The 26,047-nt window shown below is 47.9% G+C and overlaps 1 protein-coding gene across 3 annotated transcripts in view; it reads right to left on the bottom strand.

Moving 5' to 3' along the window:
• The window catches only part of MTMR14 (myotubularin related protein 14), a 34,366-nt gene that overhangs the window by 7,415 nt on the left and 904 nt on the right, over nucleotides 1-26,047 (bottom strand). For all 3 annotated transcript variants that reach the window (XM_055707435.1, XM_055707436.1, XM_055707437.1), the window contains 15 exons: nucleotides 21,346-21,454; nucleotides 20,234-20,309; nucleotides 19,447-19,507; nucleotides 18,774-18,896; nucleotides 18,179-18,252; nucleotides 14,546-14,616; nucleotides 13,880-13,954; nucleotides 11,341-11,407; nucleotides 10,235-10,320; nucleotides 9,868-9,944; nucleotides 9,568-9,604; nucleotides 8,036-8,106; nucleotides 7,356-7,405; nucleotides 6,996-7,134; nucleotides 4,019-4,195 (listed from right to left, as the gene is read on the bottom strand). In XM_055707435.1, coding sequence (XP_055563410.1) covers nucleotides 4,019-4,195; nucleotides 6,996-7,134; nucleotides 7,356-7,405; nucleotides 8,036-8,106; nucleotides 9,568-9,604; nucleotides 9,868-9,944; nucleotides 10,235-10,320; nucleotides 11,341-11,407; nucleotides 13,880-13,954; nucleotides 14,546-14,616; nucleotides 18,179-18,252; nucleotides 18,774-18,896; nucleotides 19,447-19,507; nucleotides 20,234-20,309; nucleotides 21,346-21,454 — 1,293 coding nt within the window. The remainder of the gene's footprint in view (nucleotides 1-4,018; nucleotides 4,196-6,995; nucleotides 7,135-7,355; nucleotides 7,406-8,035; nucleotides 8,107-9,567; nucleotides 9,605-9,867; nucleotides 9,945-10,234; nucleotides 10,321-11,340; nucleotides 11,408-13,879; nucleotides 13,955-14,545; nucleotides 14,617-18,178; nucleotides 18,253-18,773; nucleotides 18,897-19,446; nucleotides 19,508-20,233; nucleotides 20,310-21,345; nucleotides 21,455-26,047) is intronic.

Genomic DNA, 26,047 nt, shown 5'->3' with positions numbered 1-26,047 from the left:
CCCCGCTCACCTGCCATATTTCTACACACCTAGGACTATTTGGGAAGCAGCTCATTTGCCAGCATATGCTCTGTGCCTCAAATCGAAGCGTTAAGTAGGTACTGTGTGCACAGGCAGACTGTGGCAACCTGGAGTAAAGGGCAGCCCTTCCCACCTTTGCGTGGGAAATGTTGGCAAGGAGGAGTTGGCAGAAAGCTGTGCTGAGAGCCCTGGCTGAATCCCAGACAGCTCTCTACAGGCTGTGTTAGTGCCGTAACAGCCTGAGCAGCCAGTCCTCTGCGAGCACAACTATTTCTGATTGCAGCAGTCATGTGCCAGCCGGCAAGCCCATTTTGTGGCACAGTTGTGCAATAATTCCAGAAAACATTCCTGTAAACAATTCCTGTCCTGCTGTGGTCACTATCCCAAGCTGTCAAACCGCAGTTACAGCTTCCAAGCCAGGTGGCTGTAAGAGCAAGACACAGTGTGCTTGCAGTTTCAGCATGATCAACACAACACCCAAAGCCAAGGGACAGCAGCTTCTCTGTCCCTCTCTGTGCTCACTGCACTCCCCCCAGACCCACAGCTGAACAGTCTGCAGCCCTTTAAGTAAGAGGTCTGTGTGGCTGTTGATCAAAGCAGATCGTCCACAATTTAACTCCTGAAGATCTCAACTCTCCAGATCACAGTACTTTGGGTTTTGTTTAATTGACTTAGCAAAAGCACATTCAACCAAAGATTATCCAACTGCTAATCCACATTAGCGCTACGTACACACACACTAAATCCCTGACACAGATACAGGGGTTTCCTGCAGTGCCATGGGATGCTTAGACTGTGTCAAATGCAAACACAGAACATGGTTTGCAAGCCGCTACCCACTTGCACGCAGGGAGCTCGATTCAATGCACGCTATCTGCCACACTCGGACTCTGCTTGTAGAACAATCAGCACCTTGTCCTACTCTGTAAATAGGCTATGCAGTATCTTCATGCATGTTTGCCCTCAGCAGATGTGATCTTACCATCGCATTGGGGTAAGCTAAGAATTTGCCTTTGTTCTGCTTTGCCTAACAAGAACCATCCTGGGATTTACGGATACCCAGGACCTCTGGATCAGAGCAGGACTCAGAAGACCAGCTGGTGAGGCACTGTCAGCACCGGAATGCTGACATGGCCTGGTCAGGAGAGGGGCTTGGCTCCCACCAGCTGACTCCGCATTTGTGACTCCTTCCTTTGGGACATCACAGTTCTCCTCCCAGGCTCTGCTCATCTCTCTTCGCTGGCTTGCCTTCACGTTCCCTTGCCTGCCAGCACCCAGACTGGGCTGTTTACATGAACTACCTTAAGGGTGCCTGCTGGCATTTTACAAGCAACCATTTTTCCTCAACTGCTGCTGCAGTGGTTAAGTGTTTTGTTGCTATGGCCACACCACCAGAGGATTAGGAAGTCAAGTACAATAGTTTCTTCATCTTAGGAGCCTTGGCTGTTAACCCTGCCAGCAGCACTGTAGAGATAAAGTTATTTTTGGCATCCTGATCAGTCTCTGTGCTCCAGTCTTTCCATCCTAGTCCCACCACTTTTCTGGGGTGAAGGGAAAGAATTTACCTTTTCCTTCCATCACAGATACACTCCTCTTTATCCACCCGATGGGATCCATCCTTTTCAGGATGGAAAACGGTGGCTGAAGGTACTGTGATATCCATTACCTGCATGGAGCTCACCAGACAAATGCAGATTAACATAGTCCAAGCAGGGAGACCAAAGCCAAGTGGTGACATAACCCCTCTCTTGGGAGAAAACATACCATGTTCAGGCCCCCAAAAGTGCAAGTCATGTCAGCGTCTGACAAGGCAACACGCTGCTCAAGCCCTCAGCTGGCAGAGCTGTTAGCAGCACTACCCCGGGGAAGGCAGGCAGGGCACAGACTGACTGATCTGGCCATGGACTAGGAGGCGAAGGAGCATGAATGTGTCAGACAACTTGGTTTGAAAGAGAAGCTTAGTTCAGCCATTGCCTTGACAATTCCACCCACCCCTGCAGGGTCTCTAGGCTTATTTCCTCCAGCCTGCACACTGAGAGGAGAGGGCAAACCCAGCTGATACCAGGGATGGAGAGCATGCAGGTGTACAGTCTCCACCCAGCGTAACTGTAGCAGGCTAACCATCTTTGCATGCAGCCAATTTCACCACTTTGGCTTCACAACTGATTCCCTTCTCCTGTCCGCTTGGTTCCAGGCTGTGTGTGGTGTTTGCTCCCCTTTTATCCCTTATTATCCCATCATGTATTTTTTTCTAGCTGAGCCCTTCACGCTGCCTTGTCCACAAAAGTCAGCAGGGATTGGGAGTGAACTGGTGCAACCTTGCTGCATTGGAGGGTTATGATGGCTTTGTTCCACAGTAGGAGCTATCATAAAGGTCAGAAAAATGTTTACAGTGGATTTCACAGAACGTTTACCTCTTACTGCAGCTCCTTCTCAGGAATATTTATGGGGCATAGGGAAAAGCCACCCCTAGGGACTCTGGCCTGGAAGTAACAAGTTCCCCCACCCTGCTTGCCTGCTGCCTCAAGCCCTGGAGATGCTGCTTCTGAACACCTGACACCAACGGGCACTAATCATCCAAAAGCTTACAGACACCTAATCCAGACACAGCCAGACAAAAACTGCTGGCTTTAGCAGCTCCAAGCCCCTGGCACATAAACCCCAGGGACTGGGTGCTCAGCCCCTTCAATGCTTACTCTGTTTCTCCTCTTCACTCTCGCAGAGCAGAGTCTGGCTGAAACATTATAAACCGCTTCTTCCACAGCACTGCTGCAAGCTCGCTCACCACCAGCCCAGCACTAAGCAACCTGTCAGGTCTTGGGAATGGCATGAGACCACACACAGGAACTGCGGCACTACCGTCATGAACAAAAGCAGCCCCCAAGGCAAGCTGTTCTCTTCCCAGTATTTTCTTCTTGGGAGATTTGTTTCATTTTACAGAGAACGTGGAGGTAGGTCCCAGCAACAACTCAAAACCATTCCATTGATCTCTTTTCCCTGGGGAGAACAGTAGCATTATTTATGAAAACTGCCAGATGGTGATTTTTCTCTGGAATCAAGGCACTTGGTAAGAAAGTCTGATATATTTTCAGTGCTTTACTTGTTTGTAATTTTATTTTCCACGTGATGAGAGAGTACTAAAATTTGGCTGGTGGCTGTTTCTGAAGGGAATCAATAGAAAAAGACTCACTGGAAAACCTGCAGAGACTACACAAGCATTTGATGCTGTTAACAGCAACCTCTTATCGAGAGCCTCTTTATCCGCTGTCGGCCTAAACACACGGTGTCTGCTCCACAGGCTCTGTTCTTTCTTCCCTAGCCTAGCTCACCACTCGACTTTGCCCTACCACAGCATCAGACTCCAGAAGGGTGCCAGAATATCCTTTGTTACGGCATGAGATTAGGATCAGGTCCAGGGTCCCCATTCCCCAGTGGGAACACACAGCTTTCCAGGTGAAATCCTTTGTGCCGGCACAGTGCTCGCAGCTTGCTCCCGGCAGATTCTACCTCTGCTTGCCACCAGCACCCAGATTTTTTTCCAACCTGCAGTGTCAGGAAGGTCAGCAAGGCGGAAAGGGGGAGAGGAAAGATGCAGAGTGAGTTCTGCTCGGTTTGAAAGGCTTCCTCCCTCGCACAACACAGCCATTTCAAACCCCTGTGGACGCCTTTAACAGAGGAAGCGCTGTGAGCTCCAAGCATGCAGGATGCAGAGATGCCAGAGCTCAGGAGCTGAAGCATGCACTGAGGGCAGGCAGAACAGACGCCTAGCTGTTATCAGCACAGTTCCTCACTCCTCTAAATGGGCTGAGGCGGGAGTTTCTGTGTTTAATGGCCAGCATTTCACACAAGCTCAGGCTAAGAGAGGAACAGGCTTCCTGAAGCTTGTTTGTAGATACGCGTATGCTTCGGGGTTCTTAGAGCCACACAAGTGCAGCCCTGCACTCCCTTAACGAGACACTCATTTTGCTGAGAAATGCTGTACTCCATCCCATCTCACCTGGATCTGGGCACTTCCAGTGGGCTGCTTCCAATCCTCAGGAAGTTATCAGAATGGGTTGATGAAGAGGAGCTGGAGGACTTGACTTCGACCATCCCGGCAGAAGGCAGCCTGTCTTCAGACTGCTGTGCCCTGCTCCAGAGCACGGCTTGCGGTGATGATGCACAGCTCTTCCTCCTGTGGGATGGAGGACTCTGGTGAGAAAGCTGGCTTTCCCACATACTCCAACTAGGAAGCCTTTCCACAACAGGCTGGATTTTACCCCAGCAGCTACAAGCTCTTGTTCCCACTGAACCTGCCCTCCTCCCTCCCAAGGAACCGTGAGTCACGGTAACCGCTCAGTGACAGGGGTACACTGAGCTCAACCCATCTTAGCCCATTCTTTTATAGATCACATCCACGTTACCTGGAAATCAGAGACAGGAGAATGCATCGGCCCACACGAATACAGCGATTGCTTTGTTTAGTCTAGCTGTAAAAATGCCTCAAGCAAGGGGCCTCCCAGCAGGGAAAGATCATTTCAATCTGCTCTAACTACAGAGCGTATCAGCCGAGGAGCTCAACCCAGGTGGGCGTTCGTGCACATTGATGAGGGTAACAGGGAGACAGCACCAGCGTTATTTCCCCCACACCTCCGGTGTTATTTTCGCTTTTAGTGATTCTCTTCAGGCATCACTGACCACACTTCTGACCACGTGCTCAGAGCTGACAGTCACTCCAGATGTAGGTGCACTTCAGTCCTCTCCCTGTCTGTGCTGACAGCCCAGAACTGCTCTAGCTGCTTTTCTAGCCAGCATATTCAGACTTGGGCATGATTCACTGTCCATTGCTGCATCAGGCCTTAACTTGCAGTACGAGCCAGCTACATGCCAAACAGGCACACGGATCTGGGACTAATTCATATCACTGCTGCTCCATGTTCAGAAGATTTTCTTTCTTACATCAGTGTTTTTGATGTAATTTTTTTTTTTCTCCTGGAAGAGTCCCAAGAATTTCTCCCCTTCCAAAACCACCGTGAATTGGGCAAAGATGTCCCTATGTACACAAGTAAAAAGGAGAAGTCTAAAGCAAACAAACTCAAGGAGAAAAGATGCTGTTCTTCCTGAAATCTGGAAGGGCATCTCTTTGAGCTTTGAGATCTTGAGCACTGTCAGCTACTGCAGCTAAAGACAGGCTCATTGTACAGTGGAAAGCATGATATCCTCTCCATTTCTTGAAGTGTGTCCACCCTCAAACATCACACCACAGCCTCTCTCAAGCATTATTCATCTCATGTTATTATAGCTGCCAACATCTCCCAGCACAGCCTGCAGAAAAAGGCTTGTACAACTGAAAACCAAATGCCTCTCCTTGCAAGGAGACCTTGAGGCTACCTGTTTTCAGGACAACACAATGAAGCACATCCCCTCCTCTCCCCTGTCACACTATGCACAGCCCAGCTCACCCAGCTTGTATCAAGCCCTACCTGTTCTCCACAACAGTCTCAACAACCTCCAGCAAGACATCCATGACCAGTCCTCTTGCTAAGCACTCATGGCAAGGCTCACAGCCTTCCCTTCCCCAAGCTCACACCCACAGCACGGGCCCAAAGCATCCCTGTGGTAGCAGCAGCTAGCCCCAATACAGCCCCACGTCTCCAACATGAATGAAAGCAAACCAGAGTTAGAAAACACATCACAAAACCAAGCTGTGATATACACAAGTGCAGCAGATCTTTTCCAGCATGCTCCGGTCACTTCACATCTTGTGAAAATCATGTGTAGGTTTTGTGCTGCAGGATCTAGTCTGTATATCCTAAGCACTCAGAGCAACACAAATGCTTCCAGTTTACTACCCTGCAGCCAGGCAAGTGGAAAGTTATTCTCTACTTGCTGCAGTCACTCTGCTGTGGATAGGAAGGCTCTGTGTGTTAAAGAGGACTCTGTGCTGCTCACTTGGCAAATGCAGTTTAGGACTCCCCGTCTCCATTTTGTGATTCTGCAGGAAGATTCTCTCTTCCCCTCTTCTCAGCGTTTTATAAATTGAATCGCAATGTGCTTCGGAAAGGCTGCTGCCACTAGCATGGCTGCAGGCTCAGTCCCAAAGGACTTTCAACTGCCTCCAGCACAACCCAGTTTTAATTTAAAATAATTGCAATATAAAATAGCATCTTCACATGTGCTGAGGGAGAGGAGAGAAAAATTAAACTGAGAGGGGCAACCCTACAGCAAGGTTCTGAAATCCCCGAACAGCACCAGAAACTCCACAAGCAAGCACAACGCCCGTCCCAGAGCAGCAGAGTCACCAGATACCTGCCCCAGTCCCTGCTTCCAGACAGCTACCTGCATCCCCAGGTGGCTCCTATGTCACCCTCTATCAACTGGGAGCACCAAGACTTGCATATTCCCCCCCCCAGAAGCATCTCTAAGCAGTGCTGCAGGCAGCAACCTGCTTTCAGCTCACACGCCTGGTGCTGTTAGAAGGGCTAAACTTTAGAGGGGATTCTTGGCCACCCAGCCCACTTACCATTAACTGCAGATATTCCCCTGTATAATCTCTTCCAGAAACTGATGAGATTTCATTTTAGGGCAGCTAAACTGTCTCTATCTTTCCCTGGGGAGGCTGCTGCCAAATGTTATTTTCCGGGTAGTTCGGAACCATCTTTTAAAAGTAATGAAATCCTTTCTGGATGAAGTTTAACAGTGAAAGTGGTGAAAATGAAATAAAGCTGCTTTACCCTCATCAGGGGACAAGCTTCAGGAGCATCCCTGCAGAAGCCTGACAGTCTTGAACATGGGGTGGTCTCCAACTTCTGGTGCAGCTCTTGTAGCACAAGTTGCAGCAAAGCCTCTGACAGCCAAATTCCTCCCTCCCCTCTAACAAACCCATGTCACAGAGAGCAGACCTGGAGGGTGAGGGACTTCAGAAGTATATTTTCTACCGTGCTCAGAACCTGCACCTTTTGCTCTGCAGCCCCACTGAGTGGTTATCTCCTCACCATGCTGCTTGAGCCTGTGCTCCTGCTGGCATCAGCTCCACTGCTTCATAGGTGAAGCTCCCAGCTGCTCCAGGGGAGCTTTCCATCCCCAGGGAGAAGTCACTGCTCAGACTTGTGGTGCTGCCTCGATCTCTCTGTTCTAGAGAAAAGAAAACACAGCTACCTGGAGACCAGCTTGGTCTTGCTCACCTTCTCTCCCTTTAAGCAATACGCTTCCCCCGTGCCCTGGGGCTGGTTCTTGTGAGGCCCCAAGGGAAGCACAGCCATTTGTAGTCACCTTGAGGCTGGGAACCCAAGCCCCCCAGGGCAATCGACCATTACCAGCACCCAGGGACACCGATGCCTGGCAGCAGCACTCACTGAGCATGCAGATCTCTTCCAGGGTGAAGCCAGGCGGCAAACTCTTCCTTCTGGGGAAGGAAAGACAAAGTTACCTCAACCACGCTTCAGCGCTGCGTGGAGGGTGACCATAGCCAGATCTCTGTAGTACCCAGCAGTATCAGAGCAGTGAGGAGTTAGCTGTGCAGGGGCAGAGGGAGGGGATGGGACCGGTGCGCAGTATCTGACTCTCCTAACAGTCCCAGCCCATATCCCCTGTGCTTTGAGAGGGTGGCAACAGGCTGCAGGCAGATGTGCTTATTCAGTCTCCAGGGTGGGCTTTATTTCTTTCTGCCCCTCCTGAAAGAGGAAGGGGTTAACGTTTAGCGGTCTGTTGAAGAACAGCCACCCCGCTCCCCCCAGCAGTGCCTGAAGGAGCTTGCTGCACAGCCTGCTTCAGCCAGAGCACATATCTCTGGGTTCATCCGTGCTAAAGCAGCCACGGACAGTCATTAAGCAGAGAGCACATTTCAGCATGGACAGTTTTTTCAGAGCACGACGTGGCACCTCACAAGCCTCGTCCCCATTTTGCAGCCTTCAGAGTGCAGAATAAATTAAAGAAAACTGGGCCAGGACACCAGGGTTTCCATCTCCCCAAAGAAACAGCACTAACAAGCTCCCTGGCTCTGCAGCCCATGCAGCAGCAGGCACAGGCTCCTTACCTCTGCGACTTCACAGCAGAGAACTCCTCAGAGGTGATGTGCTTCAGAAAATTGAAGCAGAAAAAGAAAATCTGAGCAAAGGGAGAGAGAAGAGTGGTTCAGGAATGAACCTGAGGCTCCATGCAGCCTCTTATCTTCACGGGGAGGTGCTGACGAGGAGATAGCAAGAAATCTGCAGCTACCAGCCACAGGCTGCCACCATCCCATCCTGGGCCTTCTCTTACACAAACCGACCCTCTGTTCTCCCTGCCACGGGGAGGCCCAGAAAGGAAGGTGTATGACAAATCCCCTATCAATGCCTCGCACACATGCTGCAAGCACACGGCAGGTACTTATGCCATCAGTGCAGAATGGAAAAGAGATGGCCCCCAGCCTCTGCTTACACACCCAGGTAAGCAGCAAGCCCAGCAGGACTGGCAGGGTTAGAGCTGCATGCTCCACCTCCGCACCACAGCTGTATCACACCTGGAAGCATGTGGTTCCTGGAGCATCTGTGGTCCCAAGCTCGTGCCCTGCCACGCACGTCTGCTCTGTGGTATTCGCTCTGCGGTGCCTCTGCCACCCCATCTACCCGCGCAGAGCTGAGCCCTTCTCCTCCTGCCACAGCGAGCAGGGAGTGCTAGAGGCAGCCATGCACCCCTCTCCTGTTGCAGCTGCCAGCTCTGCCCTGGGCCAAGCAGGCGGCAGAGCAGAGCTGCCGGGCTAGAGCCAGCAGAGCTCTGGGAAAGGAATGAATGGGAATAACAATACCAACACAGGGGTCCTGGACCCCTGGAAGATGGAAAATAGGCCAGGGTCCTGGCTCTGCTGCTCAGAGGCAGGGGATCCCCTAGTGAAGTGAGAGTCTGAGGAGCAGGGGATTAACAAAAGGCTTAGACATACTCCCCACCTCTCTATTTGTATCAAAAAATAGTATTACAGTGAACTGCATCTACAGTCAGAGCAATCATTTTTTTGCTGTTAAACAGTAAAAGTTTCGAAGAGAATTAGTTGCACTAATTTTAACTGCCTCCCAGACCCATCTGTATACCCACAGATACACCCCGCCAAATACACACACTGGAGCCAGCACAAGCTGCTCCATGAGCCTACGATGACATGCAAACCACATGCAGCTGCAGCATCCAGGCAGGAGGGCTGGCACTCAGGACAAGCACGCCAGACAACACAACTTTATTTACAAGCTCCCAGGAGTCACATGCCTTAAGCATCCCTTCTCATTGCTGAGCTGAACAGCAAGTCCTAGCACCCTTTCACCAGGGGCCTGAACACTAATGGCACCGCAGGGGAACTGGCAGGACTAACACCCACCAACCAAACTGCAGACTGAGAGAAAAGCATTCCTATATACCTTATGCATCAGGAAGTGATGGGAAAGGCTCCTGCCTCATCTTTCCAGCACCTGAACAATCTTTTTAGATCCCAGCCAGACCACTGATATTACCAGAAGCAGGCAGCGAATGCTGCTACCATAAACAAGTACCTTGAGAACAAAAAGCAGTGCTCATCCACTGCCCCCACCAGACACTCACCTCTTCTCCTTTACTGAGTCGATCGACTAACATGTGCCTGGAAAAGAGAGCAAGGGAAAGCTCAGTCAGATGCAGGAAGCCAGAATCAGCAGAAAAGCACAAGCTGTCATGAACCGCCAGATGGCCTGAGCCTCCAGGTAAAAAAAAAACCAACCAAAAGCATCAGCCTCTCTTGTCACAGCTCATTGGGAATTGCCCCAACACCCACCTTTGGTTGTAAGCAAACACCAAAGATGAGGCCTGAAGGCTTCTAGCCTGCTATGCAGGGATATCTGTGTGAGTAAAACTTAATGTACCTACCCAAAGAGAAACCAGTCATAGGCCACTGTCAGGTAAAGAATCTCGGATGGCTCCAGCGACGCGTGGATCAGCCCATCCTGCAAAGCAAATGAGAACAACCTTCAGGCAGCAGCCCTGGGCACATGGGAATTCACAATCTACTGAACACTGTCATGCTGATCCAAGATGCCCAGCTTGCTCTACCTGCCTGTGATATTGTGTCTGATGGCAGGACAGCGTGTTGGGCTCCACATCAAAGCCAAACCACACCTCTCTGAAGCCAAGACCCTCAAAAGGAACATTAACTGTTCTACCACCACCTCCTGGTGACACAGTCACCCTCCAAGCAATCACCCCCAGGAGCAGAGCAGGTCAGCTAGGTACTCACAGCCCATAAGGAGAGGCGCAATAAGGAGATGAAAAGCGGAGTTCGATCCCAGCCGGATATACAGTGCACCAGGAGCCCGCTGTCATCTTTTCCAGAGGTAGGAAGAAGAAAAAAACCGGATGTTTCAACAAGAGCAACAACTTTTCTTTATGGCAAATCTGTAGAGACAAGCTACCCTCCATCCCCACAGCCCAGGCTCAAGCGCAGAGCTCAGCCACCAAGCCAGAACATTTTGTCTTTCATATGGCAGCCAACAAATTGCTCAGAGTGTCCTGGGTTGTCAGCAGCCCCAGCTGATGTGCTGTACTGGTTCTGACAGCTGCTCAGGACATGAAGTCACTAGGTATGAACATCACTTTGCTACGCAGAACATACACCTACGCAGCTGCAACTCACCATCACAATGTATCCCCACATCAGAGAGAAACCTGCTCCAACTCACCACTTTTTCAGTCTCACCAGCCTTCCTACCGATATACATTGAGCGGAGCCACACACAGGGCACAAATCCTGGGCTCTCCACAAAATTTGCAGTGTGTCCCAACACAGCTGCTGCAGGAGTCTATTGATGGCCATGCTGGCGGAGCCAGCCACAGCTCCATCTGTCCAACGGTGCTAGGTACAAAGTCACAGTGCCCAAAGGGAGTGGGATGCCAACACAGGGCAATATCTACCCTTCAAAGAGTTGGGGTGGCTGTGATGACAGAAGATGGAAAGGGCTCTTAAGTAGGCACCTAATGAGACCCTGGGTTGGCGGGACAAAACACGGGTGTCCAGCAAAATAAGAGCTGGAGTCAACAAGCAGAGGAAAAAATGTTTCTTTTCTTCAGCTCTGAAGTAGTAAAACATTAGGTAAAGTTTTCAGATATCCCTCCATCCTTGGGAGGAGAGAGTTCTCAAGGAACCAGCAAGACCCTTTCTAAGGGAGCTGGAGCCTTGAGATGCTAGGATCATCACCCTGTTTTGAAGGGAGAGAAGTGAAGCTCTCTATAAAGTATCTCTTCTGTATTGGGAACTGATCCACAGTGGCACTAATATCATCAGCTGTTCTTCCAGAGACAGCGACTGCTCCGGTTAGACTGCTGGGAGCAAGGAGTTTACCTTACCATCACTATTGATGATGGAGATCAGCAGCTTTAGGTAGTTCTGTGTCTGTTGTACGAGGTCCCAGCTCTGCAGAAAGGGAAATGTTGATGGTAAGGGTCTGCCCACAACAAAAGGGTGTTTGGCAGTTCAGAACCTGCCACGCTCTTGGCTTCTCTATCCAGAACCCCACCAAAGCAGAAATAATCCCACAGCCATTCCTCGGAGAGACAGACCTTCCCCTTGGTGTTCTAATCAATCCCCCCATCCTCTGCAAAAGGCACGCTGGGACAAGAGACCAGGTGGGGGAAAAAAAGAAAAAAAGAAAAAAAGAAAAAGAAAAAAGAAAAAAGGACATCTCTGCTGTCTGCTTGGCTGGCACAGAACCTGCTTGCCAGCAGCCCCAAAGCTCCAAGCAGCCCATGCTCAGAGACTAACATGAGCCAGCAAACACCTGCGGAGTGCTGACCCTGCTCTGCAGCCCCCTGCACACGTGCACCTCACCAAAGGGCTCAGCAGCCATGTTACAGTTGTGTATGTGACGCAAGTAGCACGATGGGGCGAGTAGGCCAAAGTCAGCAGCTCGTTCCCACAACCCAAGCATTTTGCTCAAAACTCTACGGCCCTTGCAAACGGCCCCAGCAGGCTGCCTGCAGAGGGCTGACCCACTCCCAGCTGCTCCAGACAGGCACTGGGCTTGTGCAGTAACGCCCAAGTAGCAGCAGCACCACAGAAGGGCTCTGAACTCAGAGACCTCCAGCACTACAAGAGATGCAGGTGAAAAACATCAGGACAAGCTCAAGCATGCCACTCTTAACCACTGTGTCATGAGAAGACGCAGGGAATTTCAGTGGTCTGATCAGAGGCAGAACTAGCTTCAGGAAAATAGGATCGCATTAGCAAGGAAAAGGCAAGGAGAGGGAAACATGTTTCATTGTGACAGTGTTAGCGGTATAAGTAACATCTGACCCCCAGCAATAGAACACTTGCTGTGTGCTTGCATGTGTGCGCATTGTGTGTGTAACCACGCTTAAGACTACTGTCAGTCAAAGAACATATTGCTCTGCCATGAAGCCTGCACAGCAACAAAAGAGTAGGGAAATGAGGAACACGCTCAGCCTGGGGCAGAAAACCCCATACTTCCAAAGTCTTTTATCTGCCCAATTCAACCCAATCTTGTGCTTATGCCAGAGGAATTATCTCATCATCCAGTCTGATCTTTCTATAGCAGAAACCAGGAAGTTTTGTTCAGTTGCCCCAAATACAGCCTGAAGCTTGTGCTTGGCAATATCTCTGCCCAGTGAAACATCTCAGCCAGGGGTGACAGCTCACTGCTCCTTTGGCAGCATGTTCCAATAGATCATCCTCAAAAGTAATACACAAGAATGCTTTTCCTTATTTGAAGGTCTGATTTCAGACTGCAGATATTGTTTCCTGTGCAGCTTTTCTTCCCCAGATTGAAGAGTGCTTTAGAATTAGTATCTTCTCCCTGAAAACGTACTTACACGCTAATCAAGTCAACCCTCCATCACCTTTGTGATTAGCTAAACAGATTGAGAACTTCAGCTTTAAGTGAAGCACCTTCTCCAGTCCTCAGATCATTTCTGCATCTATTTATTACACCCTCCTCCATTTTTAATATCCTTTTTAAAATACTGGCTGCTCAGTATTCTAGTGAACAAGGTTCTAGCCATAAACACGCTGTGGTCCCATTAGTTCTGTTTCAACACTGCAAGCTACTTTTCTGCAATTCTGCTTACGCTGGCACTTAAACATTATTTATGTCACTGACTGACCCACACCGGCCCAGCACAGGGAGCTCTGCTAGTTCTGTAGTGCTTCCAGCCACAGAGCACAGAAGCACAACACGCTCCAGCAGTCAATCACCACAAAACCTGGGGGGATTGGTACGTCCACCAATGTGTGAAATGGAGCACACTAATCAGCAGTGTAAGGGGATGCTCCCTGGTATGAACAGACAAAGGTAAACCTTGAAGCTTGGGAAAACATAAGAATCCAATTGTCATTTGCGATGCTGTCACAATAATAAGGAATGGAGACACGCCACGGTCAGTTATGATTTTCTACTCTTCTCCTACAGGACAGGCACCCTGCATGCCCACGAAGAAGGTGCCTAGTCACTGGCCTACTGCTCGCATAAGGTAAGCTGACCTCTCTCAGGACTCTCCGCAGCCAAGGAAGCCTGCCCACTGCAAGCATGTGCCGAGCGAAGATTGCCAACAAGTAATCCTGCTTTCCCTTTCCTGGCATGCTCCTTACCCCTGTTAGTGACGTATCTCCCCAATGGATTGCAAGCTTTATGCAAGCTACAGAAAAAGATTTGACATTACAGTCAGCTGCCTCGGGACACACCAAGCCACAGAGCTTTTGGGTAGAGGATTTCCACTGCCATTCTGAACAGTCAAGTAAGCAGTCTTGCTCCCGCTGGGACGGTATGAAGTGAGCCAGATTATGGCAACAGGAGCAAGTCAGACTTCAAATCTTTACTGATGCTTCCTGAGTGAGTCTCTGATCTCCCACAGAGACACCTGCTTTGCTCACCTGGTACTCACTCCAATCAATATTCAGAGATTGGGTCAGAGAGACTGGGATACTTAATGGAGCATCTACGTAATCCTGCAAAAAACCCAAACACAACTGGTCAGAGAAAAGCCATGACTTGAAGGCAGCGAGTTCCAGAAAAAACAAAACAACAAATGCCAAATGGTGCACCTAGAAGAAAACATCTCAGCAAAGCATCTTTGGATGCAAAAAAGTGCTAAGAATTAACTCATAGCCTCTTAGAAGGACTACTGGATAAGCGGAGCTTTTCTGTGCTCCCAACGGTGAAAGTCAGGGACAAATCACATTAGTTTCTGAATTCCTGTAGGGCTGCTCCACTCAATAATCTTCCTCAGCAGGACACAGAATATGAAGACAGACCTGAGAACAGAGGCTGTCAATAAGACACCAAATTCAAAAACAGGAGCAACCCATACCGCCCATGAGAGGTCAAGCATCCTGGACTTCAGGATAACAATTCACTTATTTTACATAGGAATTTTACAATGAATAATTTAGTACATTCACTATCTGTTTTGTTTGTCCTGTTGGTTTCCTCCTTGTGATCAGAAATAAGCATGGCATATATACCATCACTCAGGAACTCTGAGGCAAGACTTAAGCCCGGTACAGCCCACAGCTCTCCATGTTGCAATACCCATATACCTGTTTCCAGTTAAATATAAGACCTTCAGCTGTATAATCCCGGTCTTTGTAGTCCTTAAAAAATTCACAGCCTGCAAGAAAAAAAGACCATGAGCAACTGTTCAGCTAACTGATATCTAACAACTGAAGTGCCTTGTGGGACTGGAAGTGCTGGCAGCCCCAGGCTCCAGAACACCAGACCAATCAAAACTACTGCCTGCAGGAAGAGAAGAGCAGTAATCATCAGTACAGGGTGCAGCACAGCCTCCCAGCAGCAACAACCCAGAGCACTTGGCAGTGAACACACTCACACAGCAAAGGGCAAACTCCAAACACGCAGCAAACGTGGAGTTTGAGGCACTGATTTCATTCTTTCCCAAACAAGAGGTTTCACCAAGGAGCTACACTTTCCAGGGCCACTGGCTTTTGCACAGATCTAAGGCATCAGCCTGTCATGCTGCGTGAGAAGCAACCAGCAAAAGGAGGTGTTGGCGGAGCCCTGGGGAAAGCCAACTTTCACAGGGCATCTGCTGCAGGTAACAAGAAAGGGCTCTGTCAGACATGGCTGTGATTTCTCTCACATTTAAGTCTCCTCTTTCAAACATGTGAATTGCCCTGTCTGAAGGAAACAGGTACATAACCACTTCCAAGGTTTCCCCCAAGCCCTCCCCTCCTCAAGTTCATCCTTTGGCTCTGTTCTTCTCAAAACAACTATTTGAAGTCTCTGCTGCAAACTGCAGTCACTTAGTCACAGCTGAGCAGCACCATTAGCACTGCGGCTGCCTGCAGGCTACACAAAACACCTCTCCCGATGTACCGTGTGTGTCCCAGCGGTGCCACAGCGCCCACGTTACCACGACATGCCTGTGCCAGGCACCGAGCACAGGCAATGATTCCTACCCTGCAAGTCACAAGTAACACCAACGGCAAAATAATAACAAAAAAATAATCTTTGTGGAAGGACAGCACTAGCCCTCAAAACAGAGTCAGGAAGCAATCTGTCAGTTGAGATTTAACTCCAATTAAAGAACAGCTTAAAGCAAAGAATGGGGGGATTATGGCAGTAAGTAGAGGCATCTACAAATGCCAACTACCAGTCAAATGGAAAAGAGGGTTTTTCTGCACTGCAGAACACAAAAGTTTCTACAGATACCCCACTTTAACCCAAGTCTTTCACCCTAGACAGTCATTTCACTGGGTAAAACGCTGGCTGAATAGCTGAGCCCCAAGAGTAGTTGTGAATGGAATTAAATCCAGCTGGCGGCCAGGCACAGGGGTGTTCCCCTGGGCTCAGCTCTGTTCAGTATCTTTATCAACGATCTGGATGAGGGGGTTGAATGCACCCTCAGTAAGTTTGCAGATGATACCAATTTGGGTGGGAGTGTTGCTCTGCTTGAGGATAGGAAGGCTCTGCTGAGTGATCTGGACAAGCTGGGCTGATGGGCTGCGGCCAATTGTGTGAGGCTCAGCAAGGCTGAGTGCCGGGTCCTGCCCTTGGGTCACACCAACCCCACGCAGCGCTGCAGGCTTGGGGAAGAGGCTGGGAAGGTGCCTGGTGGGAAAGTTCCTGGGGGTGCTGGTCGACAGCAGCTGACCTTGAGCCAGTAGTGTGCCCAGGTGGCCAAGGAGGCCAACAGCATCCTGGCTTGTACCTGAAACAGTGTGGCCAGCAGGGCCAGGGCAGTGACCGTCCCCCTGTGCTCAGCACTGGTGTGGCCGCACCTCGGACCCTGGGTTCGGGTTTGGGCCCCTCACTCCCAGACAGACACTGAGGGGCTGGAGCGTGTCCAGAGCCGGGCAGGGGCTGGGGAAGGGGCTGGGGCACAGGTCTGATGAGGAGCAGCTGAGGGAGCTTGGGGGTTCAGCCTGGAGAAGAGGAGGCTCAGGGGGGACGTATCGCTCTCTACAGCTGCCTGAAAGGAGGCTGGGCTGGGCTGGGGTCGGTCTCTTCTCCCAGGTAACAAGCAATAGGGCAAGAGGAAACAGCCTCAAGTTGCGCCAGGGGAGGTTTAGGTTGGATGTCAGGACAAGTTTCTTCACTGAAAGGGCTGTCAAGCACTGAAACAGGCTGCCCAGGGAGGTGGTGGAGTCACCATCCTTGGAGGTATTTAAAAGACATGTAGATGTGGCACTTAGGGTCAAGGTTTAGTGGCGGGCTTGGCAGCGTGAGGTTAACAGTTGGCCTGTATGATCTTAAAGGTCTTTTCCAACATAAACAATGCTAAGATTCTATGTCTGGACACTGCGTCACTCACCTAAGGCAACAGGATCTCAGAGTAACTTTAGAGACAAATTATAAACAGAGTATCTTGTAATGCAAACCTGGAAACATCAGTAAGAATGTATCATGGCACTCGGCCAATCACTAGATGGGTTGCTCATCCTTAGATGTGTATGTCTTAGATTTAACAGAATGACAACATTTCCCTATGGACCAGCACTGCTGAAATCAGGCAACATCTGCAGGCAGAATTTCCAGTTTTACAAGGTTTACCTCTACTGTAGCACTGAAGAGCTGCTAAAAGAAAGCAGCTGTCCCAGATGGCAAAAGAGGAAGGACCATCACTGAATATTGCATATAGTATGCAGATCCCCATACAGTAACAACGCTACAGCTTATATCTTCCTCGTTCTTTACATATCCTACAAAAGACCTGTGTACACTGTCTCTCTCATGTTCTAGGTATGGCGAGGCATATGGCAGCAACATATATCTGTGCCACATGCTACAGAAACCAGCAGTACTCTTATTTCTGTACACCTTGGCAATCTGCATGGCAAACTTAATAGAAATCTTCATGCAGCTTCTCTGAGTTGTCATTCATTTCTATATGAAAGGAAATACACGTCATTTTTTTAAAAAAGAAAATACATTTAAGGGCAACAACTAGCAATCAAGGAGAAGTTTGGGTTTGGATCATCCACAACAGTTTTGTTGGGTTTTGTTTTTGTTTTTTTTTCCTCCTCTCCATTTCCTGGTGCACAAGGGAGAAAGAAGTCCTTTCTTGCAGACAGACTTCAAGCACAGCAGTCTCACATCCAATCCTATCACCAAGCCTGACATCAGCAGGCAGGCAGCAATATTCAGCTCATCTTTAAGAGTGCAGCAAGTGACCCAGCAGTGGTTGCTAGGCACAGGGACCAATATAGCCAGCGAGACAGGCTTGAGTGGTCTGCATCTCAGTCGTACATTGCAGGCTCAGGTTAACAGCTCTGCCTAGCACTGAGGATATCTTACAGTGGTGCTCTGAAACACCAGGACTAGAAAATACTCTTAGGAATTAGGGGTTTACATAACACAGAGCAAGATATGTATCTTGCACCAAGTAGTAGTTTGGAGTTGTGGGGGTGTCAAAGGCCATCTTGACCCCAGCTCCACCTCTGGGGCTTTTTCTCCATGCTTGAACTAATTAGAACTGCTGAGAAATGATTTTGCTAGTTCAAAGAGTGCCTAATGCTGACTCACATTACCAGAGCATCCAGATTTGTTGCACTGTTCTCTGATTAAAAGAGCTTCTCTCCAGAGGGAGCACAGGAAATATTCAGCAAGCCACAGTCATTTCACTACACACACACACACACAGGTAGCTCCCAGTCCCCAGAAACGGATTGTCACCTGTCCCTTGGGAGTCCCTCTGGACATCAGTCCTGTACCTGGATATGGGATGGAGAGAAGCGTGAAATCAGCGTAACGTTGAGCTTTGTCCACCTTCTCAGAAGACGTCACACTGCACAGGACAAGAGGAAAACATCAGACATTTGTAGAGTATTATTCATGGAGATACTAGCAACCCAAAAGCTACCTCTCACATCTCCCTGCGCCGTGACTTGACGCAGTAGTGAGTGGGGCAGAACTTACTCAACACATCCCAATAAACTGGGTACAGCCCAAAACCACTAAAGCTTTTCCCTGAGAGAAATACCAGGAGAAACACCTCCCTTTGTTCCTATACCCAAGCAGAGAGGTCCTTTATTTTCCCCTTTCTGAAGGGGTGAGTGTCGCAGCACCACAAGCTTTATGGAGAAAACCTACTCAGACTGCAGAAGACAGATGAAAGCAGCTATCTTGCCCGTTGATGCAGCTTTCTCTGGCCTAAAACCTTGTGGTTCTTTTTACAGCACTAGCTAACTGATCTCCTTCAGGGACTGCTCCCAGAATGCTGAGTGCATACTCAATAGCAATTCACATGTAAGGGCTACACTAGCTGCGATCCAAAGCCTGCAGAAAAACAAATGAACCTAGACTCACTTCAAGCCAAACTTCACCTTCTTGTTTTCCACCATCAGGTCACAGATATATCGGACTGACAAGTATCGAAGCAGCTTGATGTCATGCCCTCTGACCTTGTCAAACAGCTGGGAGTCTGCATTTCTGCAAGACAGAACAAGGCAACGCAAGATGAGCATGGAAGACTCACCACGCTGAGTCTGATTCTTTGCACCATACTGCCACAGCTCTTCCCCAAACCGCTTCTAGCTGCACAGCACAAGCCTTGTCTCCACAGATCAGTCAGACTCTGCAACAAACTGATACTGCAGACTTGGTGCTTAGGGTCCCTCCCCACATCTCATTGTTCTGCAACAAGCACGTAATATACAGAACAATTTCTTCAGCCTGCAGAAGTACTTTTTGATGAAGTAAACGCATCTGTGTAATTCAAATACCTTTTTAAATGGCAATATATTATTTTTGTCTCCAGCCCTTCCCTCTGGCAAGAGATTAGCAGGCTTCAGTTACACTGGGTTCAGCCAGCTATTAGCATTCCAGACTCTTTCAAAAGCAAGGAAAGCAAGACTCCAAGCTTGGTGACGGTCTCAAGCCTGTACCCAAAGCCCAGCCTAGGAAAGAGCAGAACTGATTGGCTGAGCCAGACAGCTTTGGTACAAACTCCCTTCTCCCCATCCCAGTGATGCATACAAACCTAAGTGCAGAATCTTCCTCTGAAATGTCTTCTGCATCTGCCCAAGCATCATCAGAACCTCCTGCAAGAAAGGCATTAAGAGCCGAAGCTTGTGTAAACCAACTCAACCCCCAAACTGACAAGACATGCACGTGCCTAGAAAGGTCATGGTTTGGTACCCTCTCTCCACATGTGAGTGCTCTCAGTAGTTCCCCACATTTCCTCTTCCTAAAAAGCCTGTTTTCTAATGTAGCCTGCTCTTTCCTTGTCATTGCAAAGGACCTAGGCAGGTCAAACCCATTGCTGACAGCCAGAAGGACACCCCAACACTGCTACACAGTGCTTACTTAAGCCAGGCTTCAGATCCCACGCTACAGACACTCAACACCCCCCTGAAGAGCTTTCCCTAGAGTCCAGTATATCTCACCATTAGCAGGATTTAATTCCCAAGGATTAGTCAAACAACAGCAAGTTCTCGCCCTCTTTCTTCCATTATTCCCACCCCTGATGTCTGGGAATCAGTCCCCGAAATCCTCTGGGCTGCTTTACTTGCCTACATGCTTCCCATAACTCCCTGTTCAGCCTCAAGTTCTTTTGTCACTGCTTCTTATGAGCACTCCGTCCTGTACTATGGTGCTTGGAAACAGACATGAGATTTCAGTCTTTGCTCTATTACGGGGGGCCTGACACAAGCAGGTCCACGCCAGAGCTTTGCATTGGCTCTCAGGAGAGGCTTGCTCTCACGTGCAGGTCACTGTCCCAGCACCGACAGGCCTTACCAGGCAGAAACAAACGGCTCCTCACTCACCTGAGAAGATATAGTTGTAGCCGGTGCGCCCATAGAGCTCTCCCCAGCCGGCCAGTGTTGCTGATCTGCAAATATGCTGGAGGAAGATTTTATTATTAACCACACATGCTCCAGGTCTTTCCCTTACCAGGTCTCATGCCTATTTTCCCTCATGTTACCTAGAAATGGTTGGTACCTACAGCTACCGCCCCTCAGCATCCTCCCCTGCAACCCTGGTCCAGATCAAGTTCTCCAAAAACATCAGACTCCCAATTACCTTTATCTGTAGCTAGTTTTTAAATCACATTTTCATTTCCAGTTCTCCAATTCACTAACACAGTCAATTCCTGCCAAGTTAGCAGCTTCCATGCTCTGTTAATACCCTACTTGAGCCTTGTTTCCACATTCCTGTGGATAAGATTATGAATGGTCCCAGTATAACTCTGGGCAGTTCACTCCTGCAGAAAAAGGTCAGCAGGTTCATCCCACGATGGCTTCAGTCAAGCTAGATTAAAATTGTCACAGGTATGGTTTTGCTATTCATACAGTGCTTCTAAATTGAACTAAGAAAACCAAATTAAGCTACTTAAATGCCAAGTGAGACTATTCCTATGGGACTTCAATATGGTTTAAATAATCCACATAAAAATGAAACTAATTTTACTTTCTTACAGATCCCCTTGCAGACAAGTCCACACATTCCTAAGACCATTTATGCAATCTTGCATCCCCAGGGAACAGACAAGGGAAACTATCTTTAAGGAGAAAAGTTACTCAAAAGGAGCTCACCGCTGGGAAAAGTAAGGGGCAGGAAGTGACAACTGTTGTCTCTCCCCTCTCAAAGACCAAATATCTTTGGTCCTTCAGAAGGGACATACATACACAGAAAATGTTAGCTCTTTGCTGCAATGCTCACGACATGGTGGTTAAAATAACCTGAAGTCTCCACAAATGATTTATGCAGCCTAGATAGCAAATGCTACCTCCTACTACAGGCTGCCTGCTCGTACCTAAGAACAGATTTTTACAGCATTCAGAAAGGTGACAACTGACTGAAGACATGGCTGCACAGTTCGAATGGCAGGGAGAAAGGTTATTTTCTAAGTTAAGACAGGTAACCCATGAAGCTTTACCTTTCCCTTGTACAGAATGACTGGGCAAACAAATCGTCCTCTACACCTCGCCATCTTACTTCGGTTGATAAGGTCCTGCAGTTTGCCAACCTGCACAGTGCTCTCAAACCTAGTGGACAGAGATTTGGTTCAGTACACACAGCATCCTCTCACATGTCTTTCAGCAAAGCTGCTACAGATACCCTGGGCCATAATCCCCATCCCTTTTGCCTAGAAGCCAGCTCTGAAGTTAGCAAGCAAGAGAATACTTCTTTTAGAATTGCTTCCACAGCTGTACAATATGTATGGATGCTTTTCTGTCTCTTTTTCTTTATTTTGAAAGGCCAGCTGCACAGTACATGACAGCAAGTATCTTCAGGAGCAGTACCATCAGAATGGTTTCCTACAGACTAAGGTGGATTACTAATGAAGGACTACCAGAGCAAGCCAGTGTCTACAAAAATACATGTTCTACTTTCCTCCCCACCACCTTTCCATCAAAAAGAAGCTCAGCACTACCATCAGAGTGAATTCACTATCAGAGCGGTAATTTTACAAGGAAAAATAAATAAAATAGATAATCAAAGCTTGAACACTCAATGAACTTTACTTCTGGTCACTTGAGCATTTGTGTTGCTGGGTAATTAGATAACTGTAAATCAGCTAGTGGGTTAAGCAGGGTAGTTAATGTCAGCTGCATCTGCATAACTAAATTATATTTGGATTTTTTTAAAAATAGAAGTGTGTTCCAAGTTGGAGACATTGTGGAAACAAATTAAAATTGCTGTCCAAGTACCAGTCTACATTTGATAGGAATCCAAACGGACTTCTGAATTACAGACCTTCAGGAGGAACAGTCAGTGCAGGGTGGACTAGCTTCCACAAGGAATCGAAGAAGCATCCAGACTGACATAATAGAAACCAGATGAAGACTGGACATACAAAACTGCACGGCCATGCACTTAGAGATGATTAACAAGAATTTCCAGTCAGCCCTTTCCAGTAGACCTCAATAGAAAAGCCTAAATGAACTGGTTGATCTCTGGATACTTGCCCATTATCAACATGGGAAGTTTGAAAAAAGGGACAAATACAATCATGGAAAACTCTCCAGTGGGATGGAGAACTACCAGCATTACTGTGCAGAACCCAGGATCCCAGCTGAGATAAGGCATTTGATTCTAGTGACCCACCCATGCCTGAAAAGGCACAGAAAGATGATTAGGATGGCCAGGGGACAGTCTATGCTGCGAAAGAAACCACCATGGATTGACTGGCAGAGCAGATAAAGTGAGGACAGAATATACACATGACGGCAAATGAGAGAACTTACAATGCAGAGGGAGAAGAACTCAAAAGCACAATGCTGGACTAAGAACAAATTAATACTGTTATGCTGGAAGTCAAAAGAAAGTTGCTGAGTTTCAGAATCAGTGACAGTGTGGAGCAATCTACCCACAGATGCCATTCTGGGAAGGATTAAAAAAAATATTCTATTATTAACATGGAAATTGATCTGTTTGTGGAAAAGATTATACAAGGCAGTGCCAGTGGAAGCAGGGAAACAGCAAAAAAGACCTTCAAATCCTACTTTTTCTTTTTTAAAAAAGGATTTAATTCTCAGAATTCATAGCGGAGGCTCAAGATATTTTATGTTTCCCTATATACACAACTGTTATGGCTGTCCAGCTCCAAAGAGCTTTGACATATATCAGAACTTAAAGAACAAGAACCAAGAACCCCGGCTGATCTTTAAACGTTGTGGACATGAAGGTGCTAAGTGAAAAGACAGGAAAATGCTAATGCAACATACTCTGTACAGGAGTATGTAAGACTGTGTGCAGGCAAGAAAAGCATGTGCCTGATCTCGCTGTCACTGCAAACAGCCAAGAGCTCTGCTCCACAATCTGTTTCCCTCCTCGCAGAGCATGTGAATAACACATGCTGCAGGAACGGCCTGTGAGCATTTTGAGAAGAGATGCCTTGGTGTATAATTTCCCATACCAAACTGTTTTAAAACTATGAGAGATTCTGATATATAGATTTGCTTGTGGGGATGTTTTTAAATGAACACACGTAATTAAAGAGATACATCTTGCACTCTGCTCCAGCTGTCCTTATGTTTCCTTTGCAAAAGCAAATACAGAGGGAAACAAGAATTTTCATAGGGTGCTATCAGAAGAGCTCCATGGCAGTGCTTCGAAGTCCAGAAGATGGGATTCAGTAAAAATCAAATGCCTGGAAGATCAGAAATTATAAGAGAAGCATGTCCTCAGGAGCTGAGACAACAGGTTTCACCTCTCAGCACACTAATTGCCCTTCTCTGGAGAGGCACCACAGCCCTGGGGAATGAGTCTGAGCAGCTTGGCAGGGATCTGGGACACAGGGCGAGTAGGAAGCCCAGTGCCCCACTGGGGACACGGTAGGATGAACCCTTCTCCCACGCTCCCACACCTGCTCCTTGGAAAGCCTGCACGCGCACTGGGGAGACCTGCTCCGCTATCCATCGTAGCTGTGCTACAAACAGGGCTCTTGGATCTTCTCATTTTGAGAATCATTGTCAGTAAAGCTAAACCTGAGCAAGAGACAAACATGATAAGTAAACATAGCGGTGCTGAGTCTAGTAAGGGGAAAGGCTGCTCTGAGGAACTGGTGCAATGCTCTTACAGGGGCAAGTGATTAAATGCAGCATAGGTAGGAGTAAAATCTACTGAAAACAGTTCAGAGAACAGAGCACTCTTCAACAGAAGTGTGAAAGAACATCAGAACATCATTAAGGCTGCTTGGCACAAGGTAGGGGATGAAGTAGAAGGAATTATGTGTATCTTAATTCTTTTTATTTTGGACTTGTGTGTGTGCGCGCGTGTGTGTAGTTCTTCAGAAGTTTGTTTTCCAGAAGATACTGCTATGCAACCTTACCTTGGCATTAGTTTCATGCCCACCCTCCCCTCCAAAATCAGACACCAAACCTGAATCAATCTTTTTTAATTCAAGGGAAACATTTCCTATAAGAACAAGCAACTGTTTTGGCAACTGTATATTTTAGACAGGCCTGAAGCAGAGATCTTTCTCTTTCAGTAGCCATACAGCACTGGAACGAAGTCTCACATTGTTAGATTACATGCGGCTGTGATCCTGTGATCATAATTTTTTGGAGTGCATGCACACAACAGGATCATCAGGTGAAACCAAAGACATGGCCCATGTCTGAGATCTGGACATTTCAATTAAGCACAGTCACAGTAGCTCTAAGACAGCGAGTAAAGAACTGCGCACATCCCTCGATTTCCTTTGCCTACATCACCTGCCTGCTCCTTCCGGAGGGACACCAGAGATTTGCAAGCACAGGGAAGGCATCCCTGGCTGTCAGACACACTCTGCTACTTTCTGCGGCTCCTTGTGAGCAGCACTTGACCAAGGGGCATACAGGCTGAAAACACACACCAAATTCCTCCTGTACCCTTCCTGCACCTGCCTGGATTTCAGAGTACTGTTAATAAACTTTGATGAAGCAACATCCTTTCTCTTGCCAGCTGCCCGGCTACAGAATGAACAGGATCAGGAAACCAATCTGGGTTAAAAATACCCATTTTTTGTTTGGGTTTTGAAGCCCCACACGGCTTCAGAAGCAGCTCTACCAGCAGAACCAATAGGGCAGTGCAGATTTTTCGTAAGTGAGAAATGCTTCCAAAACCCCTTGGTATTCTCAGAGGTGTGAAACATCCTGCATGCTTCAACAAGATCTTATCAGCTGATTAAGAACATTACAAAGATGAAAGGCAGCCAAAGACCCACAGTCCTAGAGGGAGCATTCCATTTACTGGAAGAAGTTATCGTGTTCTATAACACAAGAAGTGCAACAGTCTCTATTTTGTAATTAGTTCCCAGAGTGCAACACTAAAACTAAAAATTGACTTTGTCTAAAAATTACTTAGTGGCTTTTACAGAGATTATCACCCAGGAAGCAGGAGGCAAGGAATGATGAACGGTAGCCTGTTTCCATGACTCTCTAGGACAGCAAATCAAGACTGTGAAAGAATCAATGTTTAAAATGTTAATTGTCACTGCTGACTTGCAAAAGCCTCAGAAGAAAAGAGGGCACTAAGTGTAACTATACTTGTTTTGAATACTCGTCAGAAAAATTAAGCATCTTTTCCTCTTGCAAGAACAGGAAAAGCAGAAGTGTTTGGTTTCTCTTCCCCAAAGACACTCCTAGTCATATTTACAGCTTCAGACTTGTTTCCCTTTTTTTCAGCAAGAGGTTTCTTCTTTTCTAATCTGATCTAACTGTCAAGCAGAAATTCTCCCACCTGACAATCTGTTGTGGCTGTTTTCCAGAGACCCCCTCCTACAGCACCTGGTCCACGTGCCAGCATGGCAGCCGACAGTCTGCCTTCCTCGGGCAGCAGCTGGACATGCGAGGGGAACTTGGTGACCGCCATCCCGTTGAATGTGTTACTCTTGTCACAGACACAATTAAGACTTCAAAATTACATTAGGTTTTGTTGGAATAGAAAATAAAAAATAAGAGGCTGTCATTAGAGCTGCAGGGAGCAGGTAATGCTCAGCCAGAAGTGACACCAATGCGATTCTCAGCTTGCGGGTCAAAGTCCAGAAACATGTTAGCTTAGACTTGCACTAAACAGCAAGCAAGCATTTTCCGTTAGTTCACTAAACCTCAACACTCACTAACGCATGTACCACGGTGGGAGCAGGCTACTTC

This window comes from Falco cherrug, chromosome 4, assembly GCF_023634085.1.
Source record: "Falco cherrug isolate bFalChe1 chromosome 4, bFalChe1.pri, whole genome shotgun sequence".
NCBI lineage: Eukaryota > Metazoa > Chordata > Aves > Falconiformes > Falconidae > Falco > Falco cherrug.
Note: the sequence above shows the minus strand (reverse complement) of the source record. Positions and strands in the feature narration are given on the sequence as shown.